At 47.8% G+C, this 13317-nt stretch overlaps 1 protein-coding gene across 1 annotated transcript in view; it reads right to left on the reverse strand.

The window, feature by feature from the left end:
- Positions 1 to 13317, reverse strand: part of ADAMTS2 (ADAM metallopeptidase with thrombospondin type 1 motif 2) — a 150160-nt gene that overhangs the window by 38711 nt on the left and 98132 nt on the right. Inside the window, exon 6 of the mRNA XM_087816894.1 lies at positions 1035 to 1191. Coding sequence (XP_087673020.1) covers positions 1035 to 1191 — 157 coding nt within the window. The remainder of the gene's footprint in view (positions 1 to 1034; positions 1192 to 13317) is intronic.

Below are 13317 nucleotides of genomic sequence, written 5' to 3' on the forward strand. Positions count from 1 at the left end.
TGTTTTTAATTTTAACTCTTACCTTTATAATTTCCTTCCTTCTATTTTTGTTGAGTTCAGTTTGATTTTTTTTTCACATTTCTTGAGACAGATGTTTCTATGATTAATTTTTCAGCCCCTTTTTTCGAATAAATGCCCTAAGACTGCAAACATCAATCTAATCATTGTGTTATTTACAGCCACAAGCTTTCATGTCATATTGTCATTACCATTCAGTTTAAAAATATATTCTAATTTCTACTGTTATTCCTTCTTTGAATCATGAATTATTTATGAGTATATTATTTAATTTCCAGACATACATACTTTTTCAAGTTATCTTTCTTTTCCAGTCTGGTCAGGGCACATATTCTGTGTGATTTCGACCTTTTGCATTTTGTTGAGACTACCCTATGGCCCAGCATATTCTGTTTGGGTCTGTTTTCATGGGTGCTCATAAAGATGGGGTATCTCAATTTGTTTGGTGTAGTATTTTACATATATCAATTAGGTCCACTTGTTTAATTCAGATCTTCTGTATCCTTAGTAGGCTTCTTATCTATTGTTCTTTTCATTACTAAGAAAAATACATTAAGATCTTCAACTGTGATTGTAGACTTGCGAATTTCTTCTTTTAGATTTGTCAGTTTTACATAGTTCCGATATTTTAAGTTAAATCTCTAAAGTTTTAATGGATGAAATCTTATTCAGATTTGTTTTTTAAAAACTGGGGGCAACAAACAACTCGGAAACTCTGCCTCAGGTTCCATCTGGTGCCTGGGTGGCCAGCCCGACTCCACCTACTTCACCACCTCTGGTCTTCACCGTTCCCCTTGGGGGATGTGGTTTCCTGGGGGAACTGGTAGAGGCCCTGGTGGTTTTTGAGAACCAGGGGTCACTAGCACTGGCCCATGCTCTTCCTGGGCTCAGGTGGCCATAGCCCCCCTGCCCTGCCCCCCTTCCCTGGCCTGGGCCCAGGCTTCCAGGACCCTTACAGGGCCAGGGGCCGATGGCCAGCCACTCTCCTTTCTGAACACTTGCAGGAGCAGGCTCACCTTGCATCCCTGAGGGCCCGAAGTCCTGCCGTGTGAGGAAGATGGCATGATCGTGGTATTCATCGTGGCCTGTGTCCGGCTTCTGCTGGAGGTAGGCCCAACGGCAGACATTCTCCAGGCTCTGAGAGGGGTTCCCAATCTCGATAAGGCTCATGGACTGCAGGGAAGGAGAGACGGAAGAGGGGTTAGTGTCTTGTGGACTGGCTGGGGGGCTGATCAGGCTGCAGTGTTGACAGACCCCATCCACTGGAGCCTGGTCTAGGTGGCACAATGGCCCCTGCCCAGTCCTCTCAGGATCTGCTTTCCACTTGGCTCCATTCTTGGATCCCCAATGAGTTTCCACGCAAAGTCATTGTGCAGTTTTCAGGTGAGATGTGGAAGCAAAGCTCTGAGGTCATCTAAAGGCCTCAAAGAGTCCATTCAGCCTACTCCATTTACAGGGCGCCCTGCATTCTATCAGGTACCTCTGGTGAGCAGGTGCTGGACAGGAGGCAAATGCCATGCGGACAGCACCCTGAAGAGCTCACAATTTGGGCAATGTCCAGGGTGGGGGGAAAGAACTTCCAATGTGGAGTGCCAGCCCAGAGAAGGGGAGAAAACCCTATGTTTTCACCCTGTTTAAAGACATTTACAGAAAAACGACACCATAGAGGGGAAAAGCTACAGCAGATACAGCAAAGGAGCCCCAATAACAACAGGGGCACAGAGCCGATTCCTTCAGGAGCCACCGAGAAGAGCAGTCAAGTGACGTTTATGTGGTGACACATACCTGATAGCCACGGCTGGCCACGCTTGCACCGTGGCATTGCCATTTAGGTTTCACAATCATCCTGAGAAGAGGAAAACTGAGGCTGGGAGAAGTCAAGTACTTCCCCAGGTTACACAGCTAGAAAGCAGAGTTGAAATCCGAACCCAGGAAGCCTAAAACCAAAGTCTGTATTCAATCCCCTGGCCTAAACTGCTTCCCCAAGAAAACATGCAGCATAGCCTCTCAGACCGGAGGCTACTACAGGTGGCTGCTTCCCTTTCTCTTTCAGTCCTCCTTAGGCGTTTCCATTTTTGCTTTCACCACACACTCCTCATCACCACAGTGCTCCCCCAAACTAAGAGTCCTAGGCATGCTTTTTTCCCTTTTTTAAATTGATTGATTGGAGAGAGATTTGTTTTTCCACTTTATGCATTTATCGGTTGCTTCTTGTATATACCCTGGCCAGATATACCCTTGGCGTATTGGGACAATACTCTAACCAACTGAGCTACTTGGCTAAGGCTGCTTTTTTCCCCTTTAAAGATATATCTGTCTGTAAAGAAGAGAGATACGCATTCTTCGGTGGACATGTGCAGGCATTCTGTTTCTTTTCTCCCATAAATATATCCATCAAGCATAGCCACACATCTCTCCTTGTGCAGATGACGTCTAGGGTATTGTTGAGAAGCCAGGGCGTTTCACAGAAGGAAGAATGATTCCAGGCCAGGGAGGCACTGGTCATTACCAGGAGTCTTGTGACTTATCCAAGTCAGTGACTTACAAGATGGCAGATCAGTTCCCAGGTGCCATGCACACAGCCAGCTGTGCCTGGGAGATGAGATTGTTATAAACAGCTATAATGGGTCTTAATGAAGTAAGTCACAGACAGGAGTGAGAGGTGTGGTGACTAGGACCTGCTGGACAGTGGCAAAGAGGTGGACAGCCCCAAGGAAGCTGGAGAAGGGGAAGGGAGGTGCATTTCCCGGCACCCTCCTGATAGAAGGGAGCATGTGACTGGCTCTCACCAGTACGCTGTGAACAAAGGTGAAGTGTGTCTCCATTTACTTAGTCCCATGAGACCTTCCAGAAGTTTCTCCTCTCTGGCAGGTGAACCAGCAATACTGAGATGGTAGCTGCTCTGTCACCCAGGCCCTGAGTGACAACGGGACCAGAGTTCTCTGTCAACTCACAGTAAACATATAGCGTGAGCAGGAAATAAATCTTTGTTGTAAACTGCTGGAACATGGAGATTATTTCTGCAGCACAACCTCACCCACCTTGGCTGATACAGGAGGGCCTGAGGAATAGAACAGAATCTGTACCCCACTCCAGCCAGACCCTCATAGGTCAGCCAGAGGCCCTGCCAGATGGTAGCTGCCTCCAGAAAACCTCGAGGTCAGAACTCTGAAGGAGGAACCAAGTGAAAGGATTTCCTTTCTAGGGAATGAGCTTTAGGAGGAATGAGAAGGACTCTTGTGGGTGGACTGAATTTGTTGCTAGAGTTTGGGATGTTATGGTTGTACCCTACTAGAATTTAAGATTGCCAGCCCCAAGCCCCAATCAGAGGATTGTCATGTTAGATACGACAAGGCCTCAAGGTCTGGGCAGTTCTAAATGTTATTTCTAAGTGTTACTCTTGTTAAATGTTAAAATGTAGTACTGTATTTTGCAGATGCAGCTGTAAACAGGATGAGCTTGACAAACACTCAACCAGATAAATGTAGATAACTACAAAAAAGAAATCAATGTGTAAATGACCAAACAGTGTATATAGGCACTGGCTAAGCCTCCCTTGGGGGAGACAGAGTTTTGGAAGTGAAGCTGGTCTCCTTTACTTGCTGCAAGAAAATAAAATGACCTTGAGACAACCATGTCTTGGTCTTGAACAGAGCACCCCAAGCGGCGAACCCCTTGAGTTCGGTAACAATCACGAAGGCCAATGATGACCACTTCATCTAGGCTGGCTGCACAGCCCCCTGGATTGCTACTCCTGCTTCACAAGGCCTGTGATGTAGCTCAGCAGCCTTGCTAGGTCCCTTCCAGAGAAAGGTGCCCTGCCTCCTCCAGGGCCATGTGTTCCAGCCCAAATGTCAGATTATTCTCCCTGATGTCCTCACCTGCCCTCTGGGTTCTAAGTTTCACACGTTGAGACTATTCTCGTCTGGTCCCCGCCAATGCTCTGGAGGGCTGCAGTGACCTCTGCCTTTGGTCTTCTGACAGCAGCAGCCCAGTCCGCTCTGTTAATCTGGGTCCAACCACAGGCTCAGGGGGGAGGGCTCAGGCCTGGCCACTCCTGGCTCTGCATCTTCCAGGCACCATGAAGGTTCAGGTGACACCAACCAGAGTGGGCTAAGGAGCTGGAAAGGTGTGAGACTGTGAGCCTGGAGTGGCTGGCCCCTCTCTCACCATGGGAGGAGACCTCACCTGAGGAAGAAGCCCACGCAGAACAGAGCAGGGCCCCTGGCTGGAGCGAGGTTGACTGTTGTCCTCACATGAATACCTGGTTCACCCAGGCCTGAGACCAACCTACCAACAGGTTTGTTTGCTGTCCATCACTATAGAACAAGTTATATCAAAATTCACAGGCTACAAAACCCCCAAGCACTTATTATCTATGGTTTCTATGAGTCAGGAATCTGAAAACAACTGAGATAGGCACCTGTGTCATGAGATGGCAGGCCAGCTGAGGACAGAGACTGTGGCTTCATCTGCAGGCTCTCTTGGGGGAGGACCAGTGCCCATGCGCACTCACATGACTGCTGGCGAGACTCAGTTCCTCAAGAGCTGCTGGACTGAGGAGTCCGCGCCACACCATATGGGCCTCTCCACACACAGCAGCTCACTTCCCTCAATACGAGTGATCAGAGAGACAGAACAGAGCACACATCCAAGACAGAAGCCACAGTCTGTTTACAACTGAATCTGGGTCCTGCCCACACTTGAAGGGAGCAACTTGAATACCAGGAGGCGGGGTCGCCGCAGTTATGCATCTTATTTATGTGTGTCAGGAAATTCCTCCTTGTGAAAGTTGACTTGAGCTGTATTATTGTCACTTGCAGCTGAGAGTCCTGACCTTCCTGCACTTCCTCCTCTGTGGGGACCATGGAAACTTCGGTCAAGGGCATTGGCTGGCAGACAAAGGTGGTGGCTGGTCCAGGTTCCAGCTACATCCCACACCAGTGGGAGAAGAGCTCTGGCCATATCTTTGAGGAGGAGTCAAGTGTCCAGCCTGAAAGACACACCCGTGTCAGGGCCATGGGTGAGGGACAGAGCCACAAGTGGGAGCCAGGCTGAAACACGGAGAAGGAGCAGGCTGGGGACACACAGAGAGGTGTTCCGTGGGTGGGTTTGTGCAAAGTGCTGGGAAGGTGTTGCAAACCCAAATGCCTATAGGGTCAAGGTGGGTGATGTGAGTCAGTGAGGCAGGGGGGTTGTAAGAAAAATAAGTCTCTCTCTTTTTTTCCTTTTGCCAGTTTAAAAGGGGTGAAGATACTGAGCAATATTTTCCTATTATGATTAAGAAAGTGGGGGCGGTAGGGAGGAGCGGAGACTGGAGCAAATCAAGGAGCCCATGCACAGCGGAAGGGGCAGTGACAGCGCCACCGATGGCTGGCATGTGAGAACAGAGGCTAGAGTTGCTAGACTGGACTGCTGAGGCCAACCTTTAAATCTGAATTTTACCAAGAAGCCTACTCATAGTAAATGTTGGCTCAAATGAAAATAAGTTATGTGTACAAAACAAAACACATCTCCCAGGCCACCAGGTTGAGAGCCCTGAAATAAAGGTCCTCAGGAGGGCAGCTCCTCCTTACAACTTTCCATACTGGACTAACACTGGCCAACGCCTCCTCTCTCCCAGATGCTGGGGTCCCCAAGGTCAGCCTGGCTTCCCAGCCCCTCTTGGTAGCCAAAGTCATCTGGCTGCTGCAGCAGGATAATTTATTGAAATATTGATTTGTGTTTCATTCTTGCCTTGTCGTCCTGTTGCCCATTTCAAGAAGGCAGACGGCTACTTATGTTCTCTAGTCCCATAGGGGTTTGTGCTGCAGGGTCCACAGCAGAAGCTGTCTGGGACCAACTCTCTTATTTATTTATTTATTTAATTTTATTTTTAAATATACCTTTATTGATTTCAGAGAGAGGAAAGGAGAGGGAGAGAGAGAGGTAGAAACATCAATGATGAGAGATTCATTGACCAAGCCCACAACCTGGGCATGTGCCCTGACCGGGAATCGAGCCCTGATCGCCTGGATCCTAGGTCGATGCTCAACCGCTGAGCCATTCCCGGCTGGGCTGGGACCAACTCTTGGCTATGGGGTTCTGAGGAGGCTCCCTGAGGGGAAGGGCAGAGAGAAGGGCTTGGAGGGACTGCACTGGGCAGGGGAGCCCTGGGGGCAGATTTCAGAAATTAACAGCCATGCACTGGGTCCTGGGAGCCTGTGGCGTGGATGGATGAATGGGGGACATCTCGAGAGACAGAGGAGGAGGAGGATGCCAGCATTCAGGCACCAAGATGTGGGAGCTGCTAGTACTTCTCATTTCTCTGCTCACATCCCAACTCTCTCAAGGTTTTGGTCACCTCAGATGGGCACAAGGGAACTAGGGCCTGATCCTTGCTGGGTCTGGAGCATTCAGGAAGGTGTGGGAGCCTGGGGCCACCTGCGACCTGACACCGACTTTGTGTCCCTTGAGAGGCGCAGGGCCCATGTACATTTCAGAAACAGCCTTCTGGTCAGTGAGAAGGGAATGGGGCATGGAAGGGGACAGTGGCCACTGAGGTGGATGGGGGCATGTCAGCGGAGTCAGGACTCAGGTGCAAAGAGATGAGAATGAGAGGTGTCAGGGCTGGCAGGTGGGAGGTAAGGAAGTTTTCTGGCAATGGGGCCCATGCAGGAGGCATGTGGGGAGCACCGAAAACTTGCAGGCTAAGTGTGGGGTTGGCAGTGCACAGGGACACAGTCATGGGATGGTCTTTTGGGGCCCAGCTTGCTCGCTCAGGGAGAGCTCAGAAGTTTTATTTTGTGGAGCTCTCCCACTTCTTGGGGTGCAGCTTATAGCTCATCAGTCCAGGTGCTCTGCCCACCCCTGCTCAGAGCTGGCCTGAGACCCAAGTTAGGCCAGTGGAGAAGAGATTCAAAAGGATAAAACTGGCTAAAGTAGCTTTGCCTGGCCTGGTGGCAGCCCCAAAACAAACACCCATGACCTTCTGCCTCCTGCACCCCAGGCCCAAGCTTTCTCGACCTATTTGTCCCACTTCATGGACACTGCCCCCAATCTTCTCGCATGCCTCAAAGGCTCCTCACAGACAGATGTCCTGGCAGAGATGCGGGTGGCCGGGCAGGCCTGAGACCCAGGAGGGAGGTCTAAGTTACATGAGTCCTAGGGCTCTAGTGGGACCTGCCCAGACCTGACCTTCTTCCACTCCTCTGTGTCCCGCCTGCGCCCATGCAGATGGGCCATCCTCTCCGGGGTCATCCCATGCCCTTGCCAGGTATCACAACAAGTCAGCAGTGGCTCTCCTCTGAGCCAGGAGAGGAGACTCATCTATTTCTCCTTCAGAAATGACAGAGAGAGGCTGAAGGATCTGCTTGTATCAATAAGAGAGTCTCACAGCTAACTCCCTGTGGCGTCTGCATTTCTCCCTGCCCAATGGCCTCTGTCTTCTGCGGCCTGCTCGTCTCTACTCTACATGGGCTCCAGGAAATCTCTGTAAGACTGAGCCTATTCCCACTTGTGCTGGGGTGGAGACCATGTGTGAGCTCAGCAAGAGGGTGGCCGCGGAATCACCACAGACCTCACAGACCACCAGCCCTCCCACAGAGGGAGCTGAGGCGTAGCTCTCTAGAGCAAAGTACCTTGGATGTGGCATGTCCGCATCCTGGGCTGGGTGACAGCTGTGGGGTCCCTGGACCAGGGCCACTATGAGCTGATTACCAGGCTCCGAGTTTACACGTATCATCTAATTTAAACCATTCTAATGCCCTAAGGTGCTGTCACTTTCCTGTTTCCTGGATGAGGAACCATGTCTCAGACAACTGAAGTGCCATGCCCCCAAGTCCACCTGCTGAAAGGGGTGGGGGTGGGTGACAGGAAATGCAGGGCAGCCCTGAGGCGGCCACAAGGTGGCACTGCTGCCCAAGAACCGCAGGGCCAGGGCTGGGCTGGCAGAGGAGCCTCAGGACCGCGCTGCAGCTCTGGGCCCAGTAGGCACCCAGCAGTAGGGACTTCAGGAGTTGGAGATAGCTTCTGGGGTCCCGCGCTGGAAAAGTCAATTAAGACCTGCCCCAAATGTTCTGTTGCAATCACTGCTCTCTGACATTTCCATTGTTTGCTCTTGACTGAGCTGAATTATTTATGCTGTTCCCTCCTTCAGTCCAGAAGACTGACAAATCTGCAGTCTCTGTTCCTGAAGCCTCCAGTATCTGCCTAAAGGTCACTAAGGTTGCCCAGCAGTTCACCAGGGCATCTGCAGGTGACAGGTGGGGCTCACCTGGGCAGCATGAGAGCACTGGGATGAGAGACTTGCTCATCCTTTATCTGCTTCGTGTTCTTAGATAAGTTTCCTCACTGTCCTGAGCTTCCCATCTAAAAAATGGGTACAACCCCAGTGCAGAGCCAGCCTCTGAGGAGCTCAGATCTCATCCTGACAGGAATCTTGGAACCACAATACAAGTGAAGCCAGAAAGTGAGCTCCTCGTTTCTCTGCATATCATTAGGACTCCATATCGTTAGGGCATGTTCCAGAAATCCTTCCTCCCCAAGGCTGGGAGCCTATTGCCAGAGAAAGCCAAGCATAGGAGTCTCAGCACAACCCTTCCAGGCTTAGCCACAGCTGGCTTCCTAGGGAAGGGTCCAGCCCAGCATGTTCCCATTCTTCTCTGGACCCTAGCAGGTCCACCTCACCAGGGGCTGGCAATCATCAGGTTGCGGGCTGGGATCCAGATTCTGGGGAGACCAGGGGGCTATCCCAGGGTTGCTCTGAAACCCTTACACTGTCCCTCACACAGGTAAAGAAGCAGAGGTCCAGAGCAGGTGGGAGATGGCCCAGGACACACAGTACAAGGACTGTGGCACTGAGACCTTGGACACTGTGGTTCTTGGCATGCTGAGCCCTCACCCCCAGCACTCTCTTCTCTTGCCTTCCACTAAGAGACTCAGAATTTCTCAGACCTTTCCTCTCCAATGCTGAAAAACTCCTACAAGTGTTCCACACTTCATCTTGACCTGGTCTTTCATGACAAGAAACCCGTTGTTCTCTGATTGCCCCCAAGTCTCTAGTTTCCATTTGCTTTGATTTTCATTATTGTAGGAAATATTGAAAGTGAGAACAGTTCAGTAGCTTTGGTGACTTCTCAAAAAATCAATTGAAAAACAGTTGCTATGCAACCCTCAAGTGCTGTGGATGTTCTGCTCCCTGGCTGATGGCATATTGTATAAAATAAGATTATGTCTTTTCTTCTGCTGTTTTGTGTGTTTTTTTAAGAAATGGAGAAAAATGTTGTTTTAGGAAAAAACTTGAGATAACTCAGAAGCTTCTCATAAGCTGGAAGACAAACAACATGTTGCTAACACAAGTGCTACTGATTTTATCCCCACTGGAGCCCAGGGGTGGGGCCTGGGCTGGGGATGAGTATGGGGGAGCTGGTCTATTTCATATACTAGGATATTTTTTCCATATTGCAAATATTTTTCCTGCTTATAGTTTGTCTTTTAATTGTGTTTTTGACAGAAGTTGTACATTTTAAGTATTCAAATATATTTATCTCCCCTTTACAATTCCTTCTACTGTGTGTATGCTTAAGAAGCCCTTGATGACCAATACTTCTTTCTTGGTTTGTATGATTTAAATAGTTGATGTTTTTTCAACCTGTATTTATATGACATATTTAATTTACTATATGTGAAATTTATATTTATCATATATTTACTTATAACCCTTAACTGTACTATCTATATTTAGCACATGTTATTTATATGAGGGATATTTTGAGAGCTATATATTTTATTCAGTTGATCTGTTAATAGTTATCCAAATACAGTAGGATTTTAAATATTTTCACTTTACAACATGTTCGAAGTAAATCCCTTTTTATTTGATTGGCATTCAAGGCTTTCTCAGCCATTCTGACTGTTTCTAGATGAACCTTAGAATCATTTCATCAAATTTCCAATTATTAATCTGGAAAAATCCACATTTCTTCCCATAAGGAAAAGCATATGTCTCTTCATTTACTTTTATTTTTCCCCTCTCATTAACAATGTGCAATTTTCTTCCCATAGGCCCTGTGTCTATTTTGTTAGGACAATTCCAGGTATTTTATATTTTGGTTACTATGGTAAAGGGAACTTTTCTCTCCCTATTATCCCTACTACCAAGGCATTGTGGGTTCTGACAGAAATTACTAATTTTGTATAATTATCTTATATTTGGCCATGCCACTGAAGTCTTTTATTAACTCAAAAAATTTTACAGTGGATTCCTTTGGGTTTTCCAGGCACATAATTATCAGAGAACAATTGTAATTTTACCTGCTCTTTCCCAACATTGGTTTCATGTCATTTGACATTGTCTAGAATTTCCAGAAGCTCAGTAACAAAGTTATGTGCCTCCTTCTTGTTGCCAATTTTACTGTGACTGCCTCAAGGGCAGCATTTCCAGAAGCAAGTTCTGTAGAAAGTTGACTATATGAGAAAAAGGGTGCCGTTGAGAGGCAGGTTTGAGAAACTCTGTGTTCTGACCCAGCTCTTGGGAGCTTCACTGTGCACATATCCACAGTAAAGTCTCTGAGAAATTCTGCTGTCAGGAATACCTGTTTTACAAGCCTTTTTCAGATATAAGTACCTGACCATGGAACCGCTCTATTTCCTGTGTAAATATCTATGAAAATCCTAAGGATTAGCTATGCATAACACTTTTAGAGACATTAAATTCTTTTCCCACCTTAAAAAAAATTCTGGTTGTCATGTTACCATCTGTTACTAGTTTTCGGATTTTTAAAAAATCAAGAGATACCTTCTCAGCTCCTATTGAGTGGATCTCACCCCTTGCTCTGTCTGGGCCTTCTGTGGCCAAGGCTGTTTCTCAGACGCCCCAACGCGGCGTGCTTCCCTGTGCACCACCCCAAAGCCTTAGAAAACAGCGCCTGCCCCTTCTCTCCAGGCTGCAGTCCCCATGCCAGCCTCTCCCTGGCTGTCCCCACTGGGATGGCACCCAGCACTTCAAACTCAACCATTGTCAGCGGAACTCATCGCCTTCCCCACACCCTGTTTCTCGCCGTTGGCACCACCATCTACTTGGTGGCCCAAGGCAGGGACCCAGTGCTCCTCCACCTTCATCCACTTAGCACCCACATGGCCCTGATTTAGCCCCTGAAGTTCTCATTTGTCTGCCCGCTTTTTTCCATCCCTGTGGCCGTGATCTCAGCACAGCCTCCCATAGTCCCCCTTCAATGGTGCCCATTTCCCTCCTAAGCCAGAGCCCCCACCCATCAGTTGTGCACACAGGAGAAATGCAAATCGGGGTGCATATATCTTTACAAATTAGTATGTGTGCGTGTTTTTGGATAAATGCCCAGAAGTGAGATTGCTGGGTCATACGGTAGTTCTATTTTTAGTTTTTTGAGGAATCTCCATACTGGTTTCAATACTGGCTGCACCAATTTGCACAGTGCACAGGGGTTCCCTCTTCTCCACATCCTCGCCATATTATACTAAGTGAAATAAGTCAGGCAGAAAAAGGTGCTGTATAGTTTCACTTATATGGAATATAAAACACACACACAAATAAACAAGCAAAACAAAAACAGACTCACACAGAGACCAAAGGGATGGTTACCAGAAGGGAGGGGGAGATGAGTGAAAAGGGAAAGGGGAATAGAGTCAGTTTGGTGATAAGTTTCCATGGTGACAGACGATTACTAGAATTAGAGGGGTGATCACATTATAAGGTATAAAAATGTCAAATCACTATATAGTAAACCTGAAACTAATATAACTTTGAAACTATTATAATATTATTTACCAACTGCACTTAAGTTAAAAATAAATAAATACAAATAAAATTTAAAAGCAATGCAAATAGGATTATGCCATTCTCCTGCTTGAAACTGCCCTCCTGAGCAAACCAAACCCGCCGGTGGGACATGCAGCACCCTCGCAATCTGCTCCTCCAGCTTCCTCAGTGTCAACTCCTGCTGGCCCCATCTCTGCATTCTTCCCCACAGGCTGACTCAGCTGCTATCTGTTCCTCCAGCTCATGCTCTTGCACCGCTTCCAGCCTTTAAATGAACTCGAAACATCCCTGTGCTGGTGCTTACCTCTTTCACCTCCTTCCTGTGGCTGAAAAGTCACTTCTCCAGTTGCTCGTTCGGACCTCTGAAGGAAGGGTGGCCTGACCCACCTTCCCCACTGAGGGAGCCCCTGAATCTCCTATTGTAATTGTTCCCTCGACCACACCTCTGCTCTAGAAGCAGCTCCTGAGGTCAGGGACATGTCTGTGACCCAGCACAGCACTTGGCACACAGAAGCCCTTCAAAGAGTATTTGTCAGATGACACTTTGTTATTAGGAAACGAATGTGATTAATTATATGAACAGACTTCCTGAGAGTAAACCATCTCCAAACCCCTGGGGTAAACCCTGCCCATCATGGTGGGTGTTTCTCCTTAAGTGTTATTGATTTTCACATCTACTTGTAGAAGTGACACAGCCTGTGCTTTGTCTTGGACATACTACCTTTGAGTGTAGGAATCACGTTGGTTATACAAATAAACTTGTTGGGTTTCAAAATTTGTAAATATGTACCTGTGTATGTTCTGAAACAGTTTACATGACATTGTATTATCCTTGCTTAACAAGTCCTTGCAAAAGAATGCACTGGCATGAAGAGATGAGCTGACTATTTAGGGGTAATTTTACAAAAACTTTGAAAACAGTGAAGAACTTGAGTTCCCTCCGTGGTTATGGAATTTACTATGAAGATGTTTCTACATTTTTTGGAGTCCCCTTTGCAATCTTCTCATTTCCCCAGGAAAGCCTTGATCTTCCAGGATCTCCAGGTCTCTGACCCAAAGATCCTCAAATTCTCACCTCAGGTTTGACTCTCTTCTGCAAATGTCAGCCTGTGACCACAGAGCCTGCCAGCCTCAGTTAAGGAAAAAGAACCACAAGAAGAAAATGCTTTGGGCGGGGTAAGTGAGCACAGCGAGAGCCAAGGAGTAGCTTTGTTCAGTTGAGTGACCAATACTGCAAAGGAGACGGACGCTTTCTAAGCCAAATGAGAGCCAAAGCTCTGTCAGCACCGGTAAGCAATGAACCATGGGCAATTTCCAGATTGTTCTCTTTAATCAACATGAGAGCAACCTGGGGGAAACAGTCTGCCACCTGGTATACACGCCAGTGAGTGCTTCTTCTCCCCTTTCTACCCCCAGGACCCAAAGTTTCCCATTTTTGTGTGTCCAGTGGCAGAAAGAAGGGGAAGGGGCTATAACTGGGCCCATCTCTCATTCTGAAGACCTGAGAATTCCTCAGACACAGG

The sequence above is a fragment of the Miniopterus natalensis genome, chromosome 4 (genome assembly GCF_054644295.1).
Source record: "Miniopterus natalensis isolate mMinNat1 chromosome 4, mMinNat1.hap1, whole genome shotgun sequence".
NCBI lineage: Eukaryota > Metazoa > Chordata > Mammalia > Chiroptera > Miniopteridae > Miniopterus > Miniopterus natalensis.